The sequence below is a fragment of the Penicillium rubens genome (assembly GCF_028828025.1).
Source record: "Penicillium rubens strain IBT 27055 chromosome Unknown utg000002l_segment0_segment0, whole genome shotgun sequence".
NCBI lineage: Eukaryota > Fungi > Ascomycota > Eurotiomycetes > Eurotiales > Aspergillaceae > Penicillium > Penicillium rubens.
Window position 1 is genome coordinate 3,363,409 of NW_026890600.1, and position 21,111 is coordinate 3,384,519.

General features: G+C 51.0%; 5 protein-coding genes across 5 annotated transcripts; 3 read left to right on the forward strand and 2 right to left on the reverse strand.

Moving 5' to 3' along the window:
* Positions 1 to 387: 387 nt before the first annotated feature.
* On the reverse strand, positions 388 to 4,522 carry N7525_003749 (anaphase promoting complex subunit bimA; the record flags this gene model as incomplete). Its single annotated transcript, XM_002558793.2, has 7 exons — positions 388 to 554; positions 615 to 1,417; positions 1,613 to 1,825; positions 1,914 to 1,981; positions 2,060 to 3,903; positions 3,955 to 4,128; positions 4,186 to 4,522. 7 exons carry the CDS (start codon positions 4,520 to 4,522, stop codon positions 388 to 390), a joined length of 3,606 nt encoding a protein of 1,201 aa, XP_002558839.2.
* Positions 4,523 to 5,283: 761 nt separating this feature from the next.
* On the forward strand, positions 5,284 to 5,889 carry N7525_003750 (SND2/TMEM208 family protein; the record flags this gene model as incomplete). Its single annotated transcript, XM_002558792.1, has 2 exons — positions 5,284 to 5,292; positions 5,383 to 5,889. 2 exons carry the CDS (start codon positions 5,284 to 5,286, stop codon positions 5,887 to 5,889), a joined length of 516 nt encoding a protein of 171 aa, XP_002558838.1.
* A 736-nt stretch (positions 5,890 to 6,625) lies between these two features.
* N7525_003751 (uncharacterized protein) lies at positions 6,626 to 10,637 on the reverse strand (the record flags this gene model as incomplete). Its single annotated transcript, XM_061212812.1, has 4 exons — positions 6,626 to 8,171; positions 8,248 to 9,663; positions 9,718 to 10,455; positions 10,519 to 10,637. 4 exons carry the CDS (start codon positions 10,635 to 10,637, stop codon positions 6,626 to 6,628), a joined length of 3,819 nt encoding a protein of 1,272 aa, XP_061069833.1.
* An 848-nt stretch (positions 10,638 to 11,485) lies between these two features.
* Positions 11,486 to 16,097, forward strand: N7525_003752 (E3 ubiquitin-protein ligase SSM4; the record flags this gene model as incomplete). Its single annotated transcript, XM_002558789.2, has 2 exons — positions 11,486 to 14,477; positions 14,536 to 16,097. 2 exons carry the CDS (start codon positions 11,486 to 11,488, stop codon positions 16,095 to 16,097), a joined length of 4,554 nt encoding a protein of 1,517 aa, XP_002558835.2.
* Positions 16,098 to 16,744: 647 nt separating this feature from the next.
* On the forward strand, positions 16,745 to 20,766 carry N7525_003753 (uncharacterized protein; the record flags this gene model as incomplete). Its single annotated transcript, XM_002558788.1, has 2 exons — positions 16,745 to 20,078; positions 20,279 to 20,766. 2 exons carry the CDS (start codon positions 16,745 to 16,747, stop codon positions 20,764 to 20,766), a joined length of 3,822 nt encoding a protein of 1,273 aa, XP_002558834.1.
* Between the last annotated feature and the right edge of the window lie 345 nt (positions 20,767 to 21,111).

Consider the following 21,111-nt stretch of genomic DNA (forward strand, 5'->3'; position numbering starts at 1 on the left):
TGTGCGCTAAGGATATATACATTTCGAATTGCAAAGAGGGAAGAGGTGAATCAGGAGTGAAATGTGTGTCAAGAGGCAATGTCAATGTCAAGATCATTGTTGCTCTCATGAGCAGTCACGGATTGTGTCGGATTGTTCGGCGTCTGGGGCCCCCAGATTCTATTTCTGGGTCATGAGCTTGAGAGTAGGTACCGAAGAAGTGAGCAGTATTATACTGCAGTGAGTGTTTAGGGGGAATTCCTTCTGGTGAATTGTGGCGTTCGGGGTTGCTCTCCGGTCTTATGGGTCTTAATCTGGATGCCCGATAGTGCACCCAAGTTAGGAGAAAAACATATGGTAAGTGTTAATCGTGGAGCAGTGTGGCGAATCGCGAATTGGGTTTGGCACTTAGATTTCGATGGCGCTAGAGACGCCGTTGGCGCGAGCACCATCGACCTCATTTTTATGCGCGTGGGACATTGCTGCAAGAGTTTTGAGCATCGAATCCCGCGTCGACTGGGTCAAGCTATCCACATCGCCCGATGTCAAATCCTTAGTCGGGATGGGAGGCAAAACTGTTTCAGAATGGTTAGCCATGTTCTACAGAAATCCTGGCAACTTCTGGTATGACCCACCTCTGATTTTGATAGTCCCAGCGTTGAATCGCCAGGCACGAGGCGACAGAACGTGCGAATAGTTCTCTGTCACGATCGGCACGATCGGCACACCCGCCTTGACAGCGAGATGGAAAGCACCCTTCTTGAAGGGCAGTAAGGTAGGCTCATCGGAGTAACTCCGGGTGCCCTCAGCGAAAATAAACACGCTCTGGCGGTGATCGCGCATCTCGGCGGCGGCGCCATCGAAAGCCTTGAGGGCTGTCTCCCGGTTGGCACGGTCAATGAACACAGTCCGGGACAGAGACATGAACCAGCCCAGGAAAGGCACATTCCGCAGTGACTTCTTAGCAGTCACACTGCAGTATGGCGGGAAGACGCAGCCAAGCATCAGCACGTCGAGCTCAGTCTGGTGGTTACCGATGAAGACGGCCGGACGTGTGGAGAGGTATTCTGCGCCTTCAACAACCTCGAACGTGACGCCAGTTGTTAATCGCATCATCCACTTAAAGCTGCGGCCTGCTGCCCACTGTGAAATACGGCCATATCCAACTAGCCGCAGGCAGACGGAGACGATCACACCGTACGCGGCACTAACTAAGAGACTGCCATATGAGGCGAGACATCGAGCGGCGAAAGCGGCGCGAGGCACTTTTTGGCCGATTGCGAAGAGGGAGACGGTCAGAACCACGAAAGAGCTGACGCCTGAAACAATGTAAGAGCCGAAAGACATGATGACGGTTGTTGGGCGAGTCAAGAGGAACTGGATACATGTGGTCAGTATACAGAAATTATACTCCCTCAGATTAAACGTACTTTGTTCACTGGTATGCGGGCAACATCCAGGCCACAATTGTAAGACGACGAAGGAATCAGAAAAGTAAAATGGAGTAGCAGATCAAATCCAAGGCTTAGCCATGCATGGCTTGTGGGGAAGGGCAAATCGGAGTAGAAACGTTGAATCGTTTTTCTGCCCCGAGGCTGACTTACCGCCTGGTAGATGCACATGACAATGTCACCAGGCATTTGCAGTGCGCAGGTACATTGTAGAATCAAGTATGTTTTTAAAAGAATTCAGCCAATAATGAGAAGCACGTTCCTCAAAGAATAATGGAATTATGCATGCACTATCCTCATGATGCATGCCCAGGAAAAATCGTTCAACTAATGTACAGAACACCATCATATGCCAGATGTCTAAACCTGGAAAAGAAGAAAACTCCACAGGGATGCTGTGCAAAGAGGCCCTCAAACGCCGAGTTCATAAGAGAAGGGCCCCGTGGAAACCCAAGAGAAAGACCTGGGACATCACAGGCCTACGCTATGTCCTCATCCTCCATATCGTCGTCGTCCAACGACTCCATTGCGTCCTTGATGTATTGTGCTGCCTGCGTGGGATCACGGTCAGAGAGAACTTAAGAGAGGGATATTTGGAAGGGGAAAAAGAAAAAACTTCCAAGACGTACCTTTGGATCCAAGTTCAAGGCCGCCGTGAAATGCTTGATAGCATTGGCCTTGTCGTGGAGCATTTTGTAAAGCTTCCCAAGAAGGTAATGCACATTTGCTTCATCTGGCGCCATGTCCTTCAGGACCTTCAATTCCGCCAAAGCAAACTTGTATTCGCGCAGCTTCATGAGCACGCGCGCCTTGCGGAACTTGGCTAATACCGAGTGGGGGGCTAGCGAGGAGGCTCGACCGTAGTGAACCAGCGCATCTTGGGGATTGTTCATTTTTTCCAAAACCAGACCAATGCAGCAAATGAGCACCGCATTCGTCGGGTTGATGCTGGCTGCATTGCGGAAATGCTGCTCAGCGAAGTCGAGCTTGCCCATCTTATCGTACACCGTCCCCAGCCCATACCAAGCATTGTAATGTCGATTATCAGCGTTGATTCCGTGGCGATAGGCCTCCAACGCCTTGTCATATTCTTCGTTAGCGACATATTCATGTCCCTGTAGCGTGAAAGCATATGCAAATCCAGGATCGAGCATGGTCGCACGCTTGAAGCACTTGAGTGCTTGATCGTGATCCCGTTGATGAGAGAAAGAGTTGCCAATAGCACACCACGCCTGAGGGGACAGGCGATCAGCTTCAAGTAGCTGATGGGCCAAGTAAGCCAGTTCTACATCACTTTTCAGATGCCATAAAACAGTCGAATAGATTTCCATATCCTCAATGCGGGAGGGCGCTAATTTTTGGACCCTGGAAAAGTACTTGGCAGCTTCCGTGTAGCTTGCTTGTTCGAAATAGGTCCGTCCAAGTTGAGACAAAACCCAAGGGGTTTCACGCTGCCCTTGGGAGAGAGAATTGAAAGAGCTGATGGCGTCGGCACACTTGTAACGGCTCAATGCGAAATATCCAGATGCAAGTTTATTGAAAAGACCCAAAAGCCAATCCAAGGCTTCGAGCTCTTTGGTTTTTTCAGCATTTTTGGGTAATGGGGGAGCAGTAGAGTGGGATTGCGACAAGCCAGTCCGATTATCTTTACCGTCATTGTCGGGTGTCTCCACCGGTTTTCGATTGCCACTCACGACACGGCCGACAGTGGGCGCACTTCCTGCCCGTCCTTTCGTAGGCCCACCTCTTAACTTCTTCATCTCGCGGCCATCTCTGCCAGTAAGCGTGCCGTTGGAAAGCTTGCTGGTTGTAGGTTTGATCTGGTTGAAAAGTCGAACACTTCGGCGCTGTGGAGCACCTGGTTCCGTTGGTTGTGACGAAGGAAGGGGATGTGCGACTTGACCAGAGACTGTGCGTTTTCGGTCGCCAAATCTTGATACAAGAGAGGGATCCCTTTCTACGGGAGCAGTCGGCTGGGTCTCTGGTTCGGTTCGTGTTTTGTGTCGAGGTCTGATGCCTGTTGGACGCATTCGCGGAGGAGGTTGCCCGGTATGGTCAAGGCTCATAGTTTGGATTGTCCGCGTCTTTCGGGCTGGGGCCAAGGGTGCTTCCCATCCAGCTTCTGGGTCAGTGACGCCATTCGCAATGCGGAAGTCATCAGAGCCACTGCTCTGTGCACCTGGGGTTTCCATTCCGTCGTGGAACACCGGCTGTGCGATAGCAGCAAAATTGGCGGAGCTCCCATTTAGCTTCTCCCAGAGAGCAGAGCTCCCAAATGTGGCGTCAGACTCGCCACGCGAGGCAGAGACCATAAAAGGGTCAGATTCAGGGTTACCAGGAGGCTGCACAGGGAAGGTCCCTTCTTCATAAGCCACATTGTCTGGCGCAGTAGCTATTTCCTCCGGCGACGAAGATATTATTGCAAGAAGTTCTGGGCTGAGCTGGAAGATATTTGGGACTCGAATATTGACACCTGATATTGCATTAGAACAACCATACACCAAAGAAAAGAAGCAGGACATACCTGTTTCGCAAAGCCCCAGGAATGCGTCCCACATGAAGGGGTTCAATTTGAGAGCCTCCACATAGCAGTCAACTGCTTTGGTCAAATCTTTGTGTGCGTGCCAAAGCTTCCCCTGCAGAGAGTAAACGGCAGCAGCATCAGGCAGGTGCTGTCGCTGAGTTTCACTATGCTTGTCTATATCATGGTTAGCGCTTGAACTCCAAGTTCAAGGAGAAGTTTGCCGGCGCTTACTCCAGTGGTTCTTGGAGGCCCAGAGAGATTTACTGCGCTCCAGAGCAGTAACACCATCCAAGTATTTTCCCAAGTCCAAGCAAGCCTGAGCAAAGACATAAGCACAGCCAGCATGCAGACCACGCGAGCCCGAAGCCTGGCTGCATTCAAATGCTGCCTTCACTTCTCCGTTGTGTAGATGGCAAAGGGCGAGCAGAAATTGGGCCTCAAAGGATCGCGGTTCATAGGCGTGGAGGCGGGAAGCGAGGAAAAGCGCATTGCGAATTAAGTTATTGTCGAGTTGGTAATAGATGAGGTGCCGTAGCTGGCTGGCAACATGCCCGGTGGACAAGGCCATGGTGAGGGGTTGGCAACGTGGTATGCGACAGCTCGAGGTAAGTCGGGGATTGTGTAGTGATTATTGAAAGTCGAGATAATAATGCGATTGTAGAGTCGGTTCCTCAGCGTGCTGTAACATCAATGTCCGGCGCCTTTGTGATGTCCTCCAAGACGCGGGGAGGAAACAACGACGCGATCGAGTGGGTTGTTGCAGCGCGAGCGAATGGTCCCATCAACAGCCGCAAGACATGGACAGCAGCAAGTCCGATGCCTTGGTTGAATTTGTCTAGATGCAGGAGCTATCGACTGCTCTCGGTACGCAGGTGTGGGAACGAGGAATGTAAACCCAAGCCGGAAATAGTAAGCGGAGGAAGGATAGAAAGAAGTGAAAAGGGAATCCTCCGGTTACGTCATCTGCGGACGCAGGATGAGTGTCTCAGAGTGCCAGGGACATTTCCAAAGAAGTCGGAGGACTGCAAGATGGGCTCAAGATGGGATGAACTTCGGTCGTTCTTTCTGTTATTTTGATCTGAAGCGGCCTTTGTCATTTCTGCCGTTTTTGTCGGGCGGTGAGGGTAGTGGAGGGCAACAATCACCGGATGTGCTATAGCTGTCATATGCAGGTCCCCTCTCTTCTTCGTCTTTCTCCACTCAGCCTTGAATCCAGGTCATTTTCTTGTCATTTGAAGCGGGAAAGGCTTGGTAAATTTATCTGGGTCTTGATTTTGGGAAGATCATCTTCGGCATCAGATTGCAGATCACTTGGTGATCGCATCCAATATGGCTCAGGTATGTACTGAGGGCGCTTTCTTGCTGTGACTAAACTTCAGATTAGCTTGGATGATTGTGAAGTGAAGGAAATGTCTAACTGTATTACAGAAAGCAGCCAAATCTCTAGCGACCCGCAATGGTGCCGTCCTCAGCCGTACTCACCTCATCTCTGCTGCATTGCATCTGCTCTTCCTCCTGCTGCACTTTGTCTTCCAGCGGCCACGTTCACTGAAGCCATACCTCTTTCTGGCAGTTCCAACGCTTGCCATTGAATACTATTTGGACCGCATGGGCCGGCCCCGCTACAACGAAGATGGTTCCCTTCGCTCCGCCGGCGAGGACCTTAACGCAACTGGCCTGACGGAGTATATGTGGGATGTGCTTTACTGGACCCAGGGATGCATCGTCGCTGTCTGCCTCTTCAATGACCGGGCCTGGTGGTTGTGGGTTGTGATCCCATTGTACTCTGTGTACGCTGCCTATACCACGATAATGGGTGTGAAGAAGGGATTTGCTGGCATGGGTGGTGGTGATGCCGGCCAAGAGGGTGATGTCCCAAAGAGCAAGACGCAGCTGAAGAAAGAAAAGAGAGGTCCCACTATGAAGTATAGGTGACCCTGTTGGAGTGTGAAGGATATGTACAAATAATTGATGTAGAATCGGAGCTCCAAAAGCCATTGCCATTTCTACTAGTTGCCATCTAAAGCACCTCTTTCATTCTATATCTTTATATAATGGAACAGGGAACTTTTATACTACCCTCGACATCAGCTCAAGCTAAGTTTCAAAGTCTGCCTTCGTTTCTTGTAGATTGTCTAGGTGTCATTTTCTACAGGATCCATGATTTGACTTTCCTCTCGTAGAAAAAGACGGCATCCAGTAATTTCTGCTTAGGCGAAAGCAATTGCACCTATTCGTCTAGATTCTTGCTGTTAAGCGACCTACTTATTCCCAGCAGCCTCTTTGACATAATGCACACCGTGGGTGATAGCCACCTATCTAGGTACCTACATATACCAGCTCAAGTAAGTAAGCATTCCAACATTAACACAATATTCAAACATCCATTCATTATGTACTGAACATATATCACTTCAAAACAAGGCTCGTATTCCAACCGGGAAGTGATTAGAGCAAAAAGAGGAGATAGAAACCGAAAATAGAAAGCGAGACTGTGCATGTTGCAGATCATGGGCATATGGCCGTCGTGACAAACTATATGGGGAATAATGCGTTCTAAGCCGCGCGTGGCATTCCCAAGGCATGTTTTTCGTCCGGAACTGAATGATTGAGTCCGAATCAAAAGAGAAAAAAGAAAGAAATGAGTTGATACACGCTAGATTGAAATCGATCAAAGTTCATCTTTGACTGAAGCTGCCACACTCTTAATGCTGCTTGTTGTATCTTTAACGTGGGATGCGGCGGTCTCGACTGCCTCAGACGCGGCGTTGCTACCTGGGAGGCGGGAGGCTAGATCAGCCAGCTGAGACATGGCGTTTTCTTTGGCTTCAGCGAGACGGACAGCTGCACTCTCCATTGCGTTGGGTTCCTCGCCGTAGATAGCCGCGCTGGCTGTGGATTGAATATTCTCAATAGCATCCTTCGCCACATCGATGTAACTGGATTCCTTGCCGTAAACGGCGTAACTGACCTGAGCGGAAGCCGTTGAGTAGGCATCGGCTGCGGCATCAGTGGCTTTTTGGTAGGAACCTTTGGGAGTTCCGTATATGCCAACGCTGGCAGTTTCAACAGCAGCATGGAGTTGGTCATTCGCGCCTTGTATGATGTCCTCCACGCTCGGGGCTTCTGAAACGACAGAAGCAGCGGCGGAGGACGCAGACCCATAGGCTTCATTGATGTAGCTAGAGGCAGAGGCGGCGGCGGCCGGGTACGGCGTCTCGTATGCGGCTCGCAGCTTGCTCAGCACACTCTCCGTATATGAAGGCTGCTTGCCCACAATCAATTCAGAGACAATCTCTTGGACTGCCTCATACTGCGCACGCCCGTTGTTCACAACTTGTTGCAGATACGGCGTTGGCGCACCGTAGATCTGCTCGCTGGCTTTAGAAATGAGACTTTCCCAGTTTTCAGATGCTTGACTAGAAATGGACTCTACGGGGCCCGTGGAAGTCCCATAGATGGCCGAGCTCGCCGAAATGGAAGCTGTGGAGAGAGACGAGGAAGCCGCGGAGAGGGCAGCGTTGTATCGGGATGAAGCATCTTCAATAATACTTTGTGGTTTGCCGCCATCCGCGGAAGACATGGCCGAGCTCGCCGAAGCGACGACAGCAGCAAGACTGGCAGAAGCTAACGACGAAGCTTGTTCGTATTGAGACCGAGCTTCCTCAATGATTCCCTTGGAGCCTCCGGTTGGCGTGGGAATTGGAGAACCATAGACCACCCCAGATGCCGTAGAGACAAAAGCAGAATAGTGGTCGTGGGCCAACCCGACTGCCTCGTAGTAGCGACGCTGCGCATCAAGGACGAACGGATCGAGATGTCCATGGGGAAGACTGCCTGTTGTTGCCGGTGGCTGTACTTGAGATAATTGTTCGGATGCTAAGCTGAGCCCCTGGTTTAGCCGGGAAGACGCGATGGACGAAATCTGGGCCAGAGGTCCGGCGTTGGATGGCGTCGGGGTGGCACGAACAGCGCGGAGCTTTGATTCCAGCTCATCTGTGGCATATTTTACAGACCCAGAATAGGCCGACTCTATGGAAGATAGGAGCTGGGAATGGGCAGGAGCACTAGATTCAGCCATTTGGCCAAGAACTTGAGACTTTGCGATCTCGTATAGTACCCTAGCCTGCTCTGTGGAATCGGCAAATGCTGAGCTGGCTCCACCCACCAAAGATTCGACAACCGGTGTTGGAGTGCCGTAGATGACGGACGACGCACTGTGGCAGAAATTCGCATTAGCGAGGATTCGATTTATGCAATTTTAAGACAAGCTGAATATGCTATACTACTTACGCGGCTACGGCGTCGCTATATTTCTCAGAGGCATCACTGTAAGCCTTCTCTCCGGAACTCAGAGGAGTGCCATTTATAACGGTAGAGGCGGCGGACCAGGCAAGAGAGTACTGGTCACTGGCCAATGATGCTGCCCTCTCACCGACTCCGGGCGTGCTCGATGCACCATAGATAGCTTCGCTAACAGCATTGCTCGCCACGGCATAAGTATCGCCCGACTTGCTCGCCGGACTGTCCATGACATCCTGGCCCTCACCATCTAGGATAGGCGCTTGATGCGAATTTGCATCGGCAGCTGAAACCCCAAAGGCGGGCCTTGCGGGGGGCTGCTCTTCCTCCACAATATCATCGTCCATAACAGACTCGTTAGCGCCATCGAAATCTGCTTCAGCATCGGCAGCTGCGGAAGGCTCATTGGTGGAAAGGGTTTCCTCATAAGCGTCGTCCGACATGGACGCAGCCACCTCTTCGGACGATTCGTCGTCATCAGAATCCACCTTAGCCTCTTCTTCGTCAGATTCTTTGGTCTGCTCCTGGGGCTTGGGCCTCGCCGGCGGGGCTTCAGTGCGAGTTTCGAAATCATCGCTTACTTCGCGAGCAGCGATCTTCCAGATCCCAACATCCTTCAACCGGACAAGTTCCCTGGCAGCTTGCTCAGCTTCATGCATGCCCTGGTCCAAGATTTCACTCGCCACGGCTCTGGCATCGGATACGGATTTGTGGTTCATGCCGACATTTCTGATATCGTTGCGCCATTCTTCGAGTTGGGCTTTGAGGGCATGGTACTTTGCCCAGTCCTTGTATGTGACGCCATCCATCCACGCCCAGCGCATGCCAATTTCTTGTAAGCCTAGATCGCGAATGCTGTCGAGAACATCCAGTGTCGAATTGACAGCAGCATTGACTCGGCGAACAAGTTCATCCTCGAACGAGATAGACCACTCTCGGAGTGCATGGGCGCGATCTCTCACAGAAATAGCAGAAGTTCGGATTTCCCCAATCAGCAAGTCGCTAGTAGCCTCCTCAATCTCCGGGGCGTCCTCCTCTGGCATTGAAGCCGCGAGTTCATTGATGCGTTGCTTGATCGAGGAAAGCTGCTCGGCTGAAACTGATTGAAGTGCGGTATGAAGGCTCCGGCCGTGACTGTTCGCGCTGCTTGCAACTAGGGCGGACACGATCTCCTCAATACGGTCCTCAAGGTCTTCAATACCTTTATCAGCTGCGAGAGCAAACTTTTCCTGCCACCGCTCAAGGTCCGAATCTATCTTCTCGCGAGCTTGCTGGGCTTGCTCGGTAGGAGTTAGAGTGGGTTGTGGAGAAGCCTGGGGCGTAGAGGTTGAAGTCACAGTGGTTGTGGTGTGAATTTGTTCCTGTGACTTGGTGGCCGAGGAGGTAACGGGCTGGACTGTAGAGCTACTAAATATATGGTTAGCAAGATATTGACTGGAGAAATCAAAAGGGTATAAGTACCTATCCACATCCTCTACGACAGCGCGAAGTCGCTTGCCCTCCCTGTAACTTGCCAACCGCTGGCCAATCTTGACCAGCTGGGGCTCCACTTGCTCAGAATAAAGACCAGTGATGTGAGGCCATAGTGAGCTGTTAGCAAAGTAGACCGCGGACGACCAGCTATACTGCGCCCAGGGCAAGACATGGGTTGTCAAAACATCCTGGCCCGTGGAGTAGGCTATCCCGATGAAAGGTTTGGAACGCGCGTACAAAGGTACCAGATGGCCCTGATAGACATTGAGCACAGCAGTGTTGACCAATTGATAGTATGGAGAAACAACAGCAACGCTTTGCTGGACGTATGGGTCAATCTCGGTCAAGTAAAGCTTGTGCGCCTTATCTTGAGCGGTTTGTAGCCTTGGTGCGACTTGACGTTGCCATTGCTCAATCCCATAAACCTGAGCTTGCTTCAACGCTGGCGCTCCATACTTTTCATATCCTGATTTGGCAACTTTTGATGCCGGGGTATAGACTTGCTGATTAAACACTTCCACGTATGGCCGGGCTTGATCAACATAAGGTCGGGCTTGATCAACATAAGGGGCTGCATAAATATCATAATATGGCGTCACATAAGGTTCCACGTGTGAACGAGCAATCAGGTAAGGCTTGCACACTCGAGGCGACGTCTCTGTGAGGTCCGTGAGGCGGGATGGGCATCTGAGGAACGTTGTCACGAGTGTGTACCAGATACATAGCCTGAGAAGTAAAGAAGGTTAGAGGATTGGGATTATGTACAAGCATGGCATTGCTATCACTCACCTCACGACAAGTCCGACTGTCCATCGCACAAAGCCCTTCTTCCGTGGCTTTTCAAGACGCGTTTGACCATTTGGTTTGGGCGTGGCATCTGCCACTTGACCATTCTCTTTCACTACCATCGCAACTGAGGCTGGACCCTGTCGAGGCCACGCGACTTGTGAGATTCGAGGTCGGCCGCCGTAATTTGCGAAGGGCTTCCCTTCCACGCACGCTTAGATCGAGTAAACGCAGTAGAAGATTATCGCTGCATTGGAAAGAAGCTCACAGCCCGGTTGGATATATGGCTTTTCGATATCGGAGCTCGAGACTGAACGAATCAAAGCAAATTAGCTGCTGTAGGCGGAATGCTCGCGTCGGTCTTGGCGCTAGCAACTTTCACGGCCCGCAGTCAGATACCTACAACCTAGGCTGGGTCAATTTCAAAAAATTGTTGGTTCTGAGGAAGAAAAGGTCGAACGCGTTAGTCTTCTTAGGTCTAATGAGAAAGGAACCAAGGTGCAATTTTATTACATTAATGACACAAGGCGATTACATACGACACAATAATCAAGGATGTGATCTTAAGAGCTCAGTGAGGTCATCGGTGGCTACCCGTACTACAGATACAACAGTACCCCACTATCACCGCCTCCACAAGCAGTGTAATGCTGTATTTTAATGTATTGCCAGCGCACACCGCTGAGTCAGCGAATTGGATGGCCCCGGGCAGCTACTTGGGCCACCTGGGCAGGCTGAATTGCTTTGTTACAATCAAGCATCAATGATCTACAGGTTGCGTTTGTGAGGTAGATACTCCTATAAAAAGCGTTTGGATTTTATCCTCACTAATCATTCTATTCAGCTCAACTCGGATTGCCCACCAACACAAGCCTTCCGCATGTTTACAACTTTTCCCATTCCCGCTTGACTAGGAACATGGTGAACATCTGATCAACCACCACCGTCAACTTGGCGCGATTCACGAATCATGGAACCCATGGACTACCAATTCCGCAGCAATGCGGACAACACCGCGTTTCCCGATCTAATGAACGATCCGGCTTATGACGAAAGGGAAAAGGGATTTGACGACCTGGATACCTGTCGGATATGTCATGGCGAGGCAACGGAAGACGAACCGCTGTTTTACCCGTGCAAGTGCAGCGGTAGTATCAAATTTGTCCACCAAGTATGCCTTGTTGAATGGTTGTCACACTCACAGAAGAAACACTGTGAGCTCTGCAAAACGCCGTTCCGATTCACGAAACTATACGACCCAAACATGCCCCAGAGCCTTCCCGCACCTCTGTTTGCGAAGCAAGCCCTGATTCAATGCTTCCGGACTTTGGTGACATGGTTGAGATTTGTTCTCGTTGCATTCGTCTGGCTAGGATGGCTACCGTGGTCGATGCGCGCCATCTGGAGAGCACTGTTTTGGCTTGCTGATGGCCGGTGGTCTGCCAATGATAACGTTCGGAACCAAGCCGCACAAACCGCCCAATATGGTCTTGGGCAACTGTCCTCAAATGGCAGTGCTGCGGTAACTGACTCGATTACTTCGACAATTTCTAATGCTGCCACCTCATCTACTACTGCTGTACCATCTGCACGATCGTCAATTCTCAATTTCGCAGCTGGCGAGCCGCTCATGCTCACGCTAATTAAAAAGGTGATACCCACTCTGTTCATGCCTGCATTTACTTCGACCGTTGGGCAAGGCAACGGACAAAACAACGTCACGACCAGCTCAACCAAACCTCGGTATCCCTCATGGCTTTCGGATGTGAAGTTCCTGAACTCGTTGACACCGTATCCAACAATAAACAACATGATCATGGACACATTAGAAGGACAGCTTATCACACTCCTTGTGGTCGTTGCGTTCATTCTTCTCTTCCTCATTCGTGAGTGGGTTGTTCAGCAGCAACCTATGGTCAATATCGCGGAAGGAGAACGCGAGGCTGCTCTTCGGTTAATCGCAAATGACAATGATCGGATAAATGATCGATTCAATCAAGGCGGTCCTAGACAACCAGAACCCATTCCCGCTCACCCGGAAAATGAGGTCAACGATGAACCCGCTGAAGCCCATGGGTTGAACAATGACGTCCTTCCTCATTTTGCTCCTCACTCTCCAGCTCTGTCGTCGAATGATTCTGAGTACGGCCCCCCTGGGTCCGAAGCGGAACTACGAGACTACAGTGGGAACGACCCGGAAGGCCCTCCTACGGCTCGTGCTCTGGCTTTTCGAGACCTAGTGGCCCGGACTCATGGAAACCATGAAGAAATGCTGCGCATTCTCCGTGAAGAGGCTCACGGGGATGATCTGGACTGGATTGTGAATGCCATCACTGGAGCGACCATGAACCGGGATTCATCAGCAGGGCCTTCTACACGTCCCCACGACCTCGACAATCCAGAAGACTTAGATGGCGCTGATGCTAGTAATCTTGGAAATGGGAATGTCGAGGATCACCCGCCTAATGCAGACGCCGGACCTTCTGCCCAGAACGTGGATCACGGGCCACCGACTAGAGAGAATGCCATTCCTGTCCCCAACGTACAAATGGATGATCGGCCTCCACCGGGCATCACTGAACGACTGTTCGAATGGTTTTGGGGAGACATCACACCCGTGGAGCGTGATGCGGAAGAGCCAGTTCCCGAAGATGAAGAACATATTGTTCAGAATCCGGCCTTGGAAGACCCATTCGTGCGCTTGCCGAATCGGATGGAAAACATCCAACCAGATGCTGCCGCTGATGCTGCCGCGGCCGCGGATGCTGGGCTGGACCCTAACGATATCGATGCAATCGAAGGGGACGACTTCGAAGGGATCATGGACCTTATTGGCATGCACGGTCCCATTTTCGGGCTTTTCCAGAACGGCGTCTTCTGTGCCCTTCTGATTGCGTTCACAGTAGCCATCGGGATCTGGCTCCCGTACCTATGGGGTAAAATTGCTCTAGTGTTGTTAGCCAACCCTCTCGAACTCATCATCGGTGTTCCTATCGCCGCGTTTGAAGTCGTCGCAGACATCGCTCTTGATACTCTTATTGGTGTCGTGGGGTATCTCATGTACTGGTTCAGCCTCATTTTCAAGATTGTACTGAGCCCTTTCAGTGCTCTTTTGCCTATGGGAGAATGGATTCCCCGGGACAAGTCCGTCACTAGTGCATCCCTTTCCCTCATCGACGCAAGCAGTCACCGCTTGAATAAGGTGATCAAAGCATTCCTGGTCTTCCATGAGTCTGATATCCCCATGTTCTCAGTGCTCTCGCACCAGGCGCTTAAATTACACCAAGCTCGACTCGGTGCTGTGTTCCAATCCGTCTTTGCCACTCTCAAGTTTATCCTGCATGACTTCCCACTTCGACTTGTCACTCTCGGTGTTCCCGATGCCCTTTCCTTGGACCTTGATTTTTCCCATTTCAAGAATGCTATTGGTCAAGCCCAACAGCAACTCACCACCTTCGCTAAATCATCGATTTTCTCGATGCCTGGAACGAGGTTTCTGAACGTAAGTGCAGCAAAGGCAGCTTCTGCCACAGCGCCGGTCGATTATGATCTGGTGGTTTGGGATTCAAAGGATCGTGTTATCGCTATATTCATGGGCTATTTGCTTGCGTTCATGGTAGGGCTTCTCTATCTGCGAATCGCAGGGCTGCTGTCTGGTGCCAATCGGGGACAAAGGATGGAGGGTCTTCTTGCTGAGGTCCTGGTACAAGCCGGAGGAGTTATGAAGGTCATCCTCATCATCGGTATTGAGATGATTGTTTTCCCTTTGTATTGTGGCAGTCTTCTTGATCTTGCTTTACTCCCACTCTTCTCCGACGCTACAGTGGCCTCTCGTGTCGCTTTTACTGCTGCATCTCCGCTCACTTCGCTTTTCGTGCACTGGTTTGTTGGCACTTGCTACATGTTCCACTTTGCCCTATTTGTTTCCATGTGCAGAAAGATTTTGAGAAGCGGTGTGCTTTGTAAGTGCTGTTGTGGATTTGCCTGGCATTGATCGGTTTGCTAACTGCTTGACTCTAGACTTCATTCGTGACCCCGATGACCCAACTTTCCACCCAATACGTGATGTTCTCGAACGCAGCATCACTACCCAGCTCCGTAAGATCGGTTTCAGTGCCCTTGTATACGGTGCGCTAGTGATTGTCTGTCTAGGAGGTGTCGTCTGGGGCTTGCACTTTGCTCTCGATGGTGTCCTCCCGATTCACTGGTCGGCTAGTGCCCCGATGCTCGAATTCCCAGTTGATCTCCTATTCTACAACTTTGTGTTGCCTGTAGTCATCCAATCATTCAAACCTTCAGATGGGTTGCATGATTTATATGACTGGTGGTTCCACAAGTGTGCTCATTTCCTGCGTCTCAGCAACTTTTTCTTCCCGGAAAGACACCTGGAGGAAGAAGGCTACCACGTCCGGAAGACCTGGTGGGCTATTCTCTCTAGAAGCGAGGGTGACTGGGAACACCCAGTAGTTGGAGATGATCAGCAGGCTGCAGCTGAGCGGGAAAACCGTGACGTCTACTTCATGCGCGATGGTCGATACGTGCGCGCCCCTGGCTCTGACCAGGTCCGCATTCCTAAAGGCAACAACGTTTTCCTCGAGGTCACCGAGAACAATGAACGTGTTGATGGGAAGGTCGATTTCGCTGATGAGTTACATGGCCGATCCAGCAACATGTTCACCAAAGTCTACATCCCTCCTTCCTTCCGCACTCGCATTGCTGCCTTTATTCTTCTAATCTGGCTTTTTGCCGCTACCACCGGGGTAGGCATCACTATTATTCCCTTGGTAATTGGTCGGAAGATCATCGGGTCCTACTCCTCTACTCCGGCTCCGGTGAACGACGTCTACGCATTTTCAAGTGGTCTCTGTGTGGTCGGTGCGCTTGCCTACCTGGCATACTACTCCAGCACCGCACTCAACTTCGTGCGGGAGAATTCAGGCGCATACCTTCGTTCCCCCCGTCAAGCAGCCCAGACTGGTCTAGACCTCGTGCTACATGCTGCTCGACTTTTGTACATGGCTCAAGTTGCCATTATCCTTCTACCGTCACTTTTCGCGCTGCTTACTGAACTATACATTCTCATCCCAGCGCACACCCTCTTTGGCGATGGAGAGTCGCATGTTGTTCATGTCGTTCAGGACTGGGCGCTCGGAGTGTTGTATGTTCAGATGGCCATCAAGTTGACTTTCTGGCAGCCCCATTCCTGGGTGGCAGCTGCGGTCAACAGTGTCTTCCAAGATGGTTGGCTGAAGCCGAATGCGAGCCTTGCCACACGTGCCCTTGTTCTTCCAATTGTTCTCTTCACTGCAGCTGCTGTCACTTTGCCTTTGTCATTTGGGTTTATTGTGCGCTGGACAATTTTCTACTCCCACATCGGAGTGCAGCCTAATATTTATCGCTATGCTTATCCCACTACACTCTTGGTCGTGCTGTCTGTATGGATGGTACATCTACTGTTGAGACGAGTGGCGGTCTGGCGCACCAATATCCGTGACGAAGTCTATCTCATTGGAGAGAGACTGCACAATTTCAGTGAGAAACGAGCACGGGATGTCGGTGTGTCGCGGGTGATGACAGGGTGACGAAATGGATGAATGTGTGATAACCTTGGCCTCAATGGCACTCTCTTACTTTTCTTACTCTATTGTACATTTAACTCAAAATGGATCATTAGAATCCAAGTATTATTTACTATCTCTCATCCTGCCCCTCGTTAAGTATCATGCCTGAGGCATGAATTTTTATATGTACAGTGACGGTGCATAAGTTTGGACACCCCCTTGTGCTACCGCCTTCCCGAATAAGTATACTGCCCGGCACTTCTGGGTCTGTTATTGGTAGATGTCTGGCCGGCAGAATTCAGGGGTGTCCATACTTATGCACTGTCACTGTACGTAAGTGGTACTGGTAATACCGTAATATAAACATTCATTGCCTGCTGCCTGCCCCGTGGCCCCACTATTGGCCTCTCTTGTGGTCGCTCATTGGTTAGGCAACAGGATTCCCCCGGTGCACCGTTGTGTGGTTATCGGCCTGCATCGCCATCCTCAAGGCACCCATTGAAACTGCTCTTGCAAGTCTTTATCGATTCCTTTCCTCCAGTCGAATGGATTCTTTGATTTTCAGCTACTCTCACTATGTGCTCTTGAACGCTACCACTGCAGTGCCTTGTGTCTAATGCTTGATACTGTACCTGTCATTCTTATCGATCCCCTCCGCAATCGCCAAGATGTCAGTCCTCCGGCATGGAGGAGGAGGCGGCTTCCTCCAGCGGCGCCTCACGAAGCTATATACCGATACGAAAACCTCCTGCGAGAGTGTTACGACAGCCTCAAAGGCCCTCGATGATCCTGAGCTCGTCGCCCTCCACGGGAGTTTCCAGAAACAGAGGGATCGCTTGCTGGCGTGGGGTCTTGATTGGAGCGACGCAAGCGCCGCGCAGCCCAACGACATCGACGAATCTTTGACTGCTGCAGGCTTCAGCGATGTCGTCGAGAGTGTCATGTCATCGATCCAAGAACTCCTCAACGATGCTGAGCAAGTCCAGCATGTGGATGCGCCCATGCTTCCTTCCAAGGAACGGAAAGTCGATATACCGTCGAAGGACACCCTCGCTAGCAGACCTGTTAAAACGCAATGGACGGAGGAAGATATAACTCGCTCGAACAAGATTTTGAATGAACTCACTGGCTGCATTGATACTCTTTATGATCTCTCGCGCTCCCGCCGGACAATGGCTTCCAGCATGTCATCCAGCAGGAACAGCGCACGCCGCCCACGACCTAATCTCACCTCACCTTACGATTCATCGCACGGTTCATTCTCCGATTCCAAGGAGAAAGTACAAAGCCCAAAGCAAATGTTCGATACATTCACCTACTCGCCCACGACCACGCACCGTGACTCCCCTAATCCTTTCTTGCCATTAAACCATCTCCTCATCGATCGCTCAGCTCTGCAACTATATGGAGCGGCGCACGATAATAGCCCTCCTCCGTATGAACCTGTTGCGGCATCTTCCAACTCGCGTGCCATTGGACGACTGAAGTCATCGGCGTCGCATCTTCTCGCCTCCACAAAAGAGTCCCATGTCTCCGTGCTTGTCGAGTTTATGCCTATATTGGCGGAGTCAAAAATGGATAACAAGAGTGCTCGACTGGAAAAGCTCCAACAGTCTCTTGATCAGTTGCTACAGAACGCCAGAATCTCACACTTGGGGTTAATGCGATTTTTGGGCTACTGCATTGATAACTCGAATTCTCGCTATGCATTCCTTTATCAGATGCCGGTCGACTACTTCCCGTTCCTACAAAATCCGAGTGACTTGTTGAAGGAGTTAAAGCCTAAGCCATTGGTCGCTCTTCTTCCTTCAGCAGAGGAGTACCGGGAGAATCGAGTTCCGAACCTCGACACTCGCTTTCGATTGGCTTACGATCTCTTAATGTCCGCTCTACACCTGAGAAGTCAAAATGCCATTCATGGAAATATCAACAGCAGCAACGTCATCTTCTTCCCGGGCCGAAGTGATGCGAGCGATGATGAAAGTGGTCTTGTACCTGATCTTCGCCGTCCTTATCTCACCTCTCCGGCACGGTTCTCTGGGGATGGACCAACCCCTGAGCCGTTGTCTTCGGCAATGTATCGTCACCCAGAGGACAAGAGATGTGTTGAGGATGATGGCGCGTGGGCCTATGACCTTTACTCGCTAGGCCTCATTCTATTAGAGATAGGTCTGTGGGCACCAGTTGGGCGGCTTTGGAAGATGAAGTACGACCGCTCGTGGTTCAAGCATCGAGTGGAAGATCTTTATGTTAAGAAGCTCGGCCCTAAGTGCGGTGGTGCCTATCTTCAAGCTGTTCAGTTGTGCCTTGATGCCCCCAACTTCCATTTATCGACACAGCCGATGACAGACCTTGGTCTCCGTGTCCCACAAATTTACCACTACCCGGTACTAGACTTGTCGGACCCTGATGGCACTTTCTCTTTTTCGATGAACTTCATGTATACAATCTGCAAGATACTGTGGTCATGTTGCCGGATTGATATCTTCTCGGCACCCTCGGCAGAAGAATTGGATGACTGCCTTCCACTCGCCCTTGTCCCCACCCCCGAGCCGGTCACCATCGAGGATAAAGTCAGGGCATACAAGTCATCGAAGCGCGAGATGTCTAATTATGACAAGAAGCTTCCCACGATTCCAGCCGATGCATGGAGTGTCGCGAATGAAGACAAACTCATTGAAAAGCCGCAAAAGAAACGGACCGTCAAGAGGCTTCCGCACATGGAAATACCGGACGAGCACCTACAAGAGTGGAATTTCCAAATAATGCCTCGAGTGAGTCGCCTTCTTCAGAAGATCTTAAAGGAGTCCTCCGAGTCATGTGGAGTAAACCTCATCATGACTGGCGAATCGCCTGAAAGTGCCAAAACGACGATTTGTGTTACTTGCGCCAGTGTGAAGAAAGTTCGAATGGCCCTCAAGAAGCATTTTGCTCTAGGTCGGGATGACTGGGATTTGATTGTCCTCCGTGGCGATATCGAACGCTCCAAGGTTCCTCGCAACCGGCGCCGGAGACCGGCCAAAGCCCGCCCGAATGTATCCAATGATACACCCTTCCGTCAGCGAGAGCTCAATCCATGTCACCAGCAGCGACCTCTATGCGGAGCATCCATCGGTACTTTTCAGAACGAAGAGCACCTACCCCCTGTCTCATATGGTGGTGCCGTCATCGTCGATGGCTTACCGTATGGCTTAACGGTACATCATATGTTGGAAGCTCCTAGTGAAGATGAGGGCCAAGACAGTGGCCCCGCAGAGTTCAACCAAGACGCCCCTTCCAGGTCGGCGGGGAATTGGCCCCGTGATACATCAAATATCCCACATCCTGGATTCAGGTATGACTATCCAGAGGATGACTCGTCTGACATGAACTTCGATTTCGAAGTTTCCGATATGGAGGACGGAGACGATCCGTCACAAGGCCTTGAGTCTGGGTATGATGAATTCTGGCTTTCAGATGAAGATTCATCAGATGATGACTCCATTGGCCCCGATGACGATGATGATGACACCGCGTCTATCGGCGATACTGCGGGCATTGAACCCGGCGAAGAACCTCGGCTGCTTGTCACCCAACCAGCTATTGACGATGTACATGAAGACTTTTTTCCATCTCCAGAAGATCGCGATGACGAGCATCTAGCCTCGCACTCCCTAGGTTATGTCCACGCATCATCTGGAGTACGGCGCTGGACTCGGAAAGGTCTGAAACATGAGATTGACTGGGCACTCATCAAAGTCGATGAAGCCCGCATGGACCCTCGCAACATTATTCTGGATACTACCAGATCCAGTATCGCTCGTCCGGGTCGCCCTATCCCGCCACAACCTATATTTCTGAACCAGGTGGCCCGGATGGAGGAGCTAGGTGGCTTGCAAGTTCATTGCTGTGGTCGCACAAGTGGACTTCAAACAGGGCAGATATCCAAAGCTATGACATTGGTCAAACTCCAGGGAAGGCATTCATTCTCAACCAGCTTTTGCGTCAACGGGAACTTCGGAGGTAAGAGGTGCACTTCAGCGGATCCATGTTTTTGTCTATACGACTCTTAATTAGATACCCTTTTTGTTGTTGTTGTTTTTCATCCACGCCCATCATTTGTTGTCTTTCTTAGCTGGTAAACATACAGCACCATTCTGTCCTAAGACATTGGCTCGTATCGAGTAAACATTTCATGAAGCTAATCTCTCTTTATTCGACAGCCCCTGGCGACTCCGGCGCATGGGTCTTTGACCGTCCCACGGGCCGTGTCTGCGGCCATGTTCTCGCCTGGTCCGCAAAAAGCAATACCACCTACATTTCCCCTATGGAAGTCACCTTCGATGACATCGCACGCACGCTCCGCGCCTCTGTCGTCTCCCTCCCTGGCGACCCGAGCCGATCTATGGGTTACGTCGACCCTAACTCCCCGCAGGCCGCTCAATACCGCTATCAGGCACAGCGGCTGCCAGGGGACTTTGGTCGTTTGACTTTTGGAGCTGGAGGTTCCCCCGGTCCGCCTGTACCACCATATCCCCACCATTATCCTCACCCTCAAGCCCACCATCCGGCTTACGGACGTCCTCCACCTCCGCCTCCACCCCCTCCCGGCTCCCGAGAAGCCCATGGGCCCGTGTACAGTGGCCCCGTCCCTCCGATTCCTCCGTCCCTTCTGGCTGGGCCCCGCAATATCGAGCGACAACTTGCTTGATTTTGGAAAATCTGGAATATGGGAATAATATTTTGAGATTCAATGTCAGGTTTATTTGGGTATATTGGGTTTTTTTCATGATTATGTTGATGTTTATGGACGTTGAGGATACCCATGATGGAGCGACTTTTGGTTCCATTTTAGTTTTATACGCTACGCTATAAGAATTGTTTCACGTGAACTACGTATGTATTCAAAGGATGTTAGTTATGGCTCGGCTTGAGTTAGGCACAATGCAGCTAGGGAGAACACACTCGAGGCTGGCGTTAATCCGATCCGTGGGCGTCACGGAATATCAACCGTATCTTTCATTTTACCAATGATTGTCACCCTTAACCAGGATGC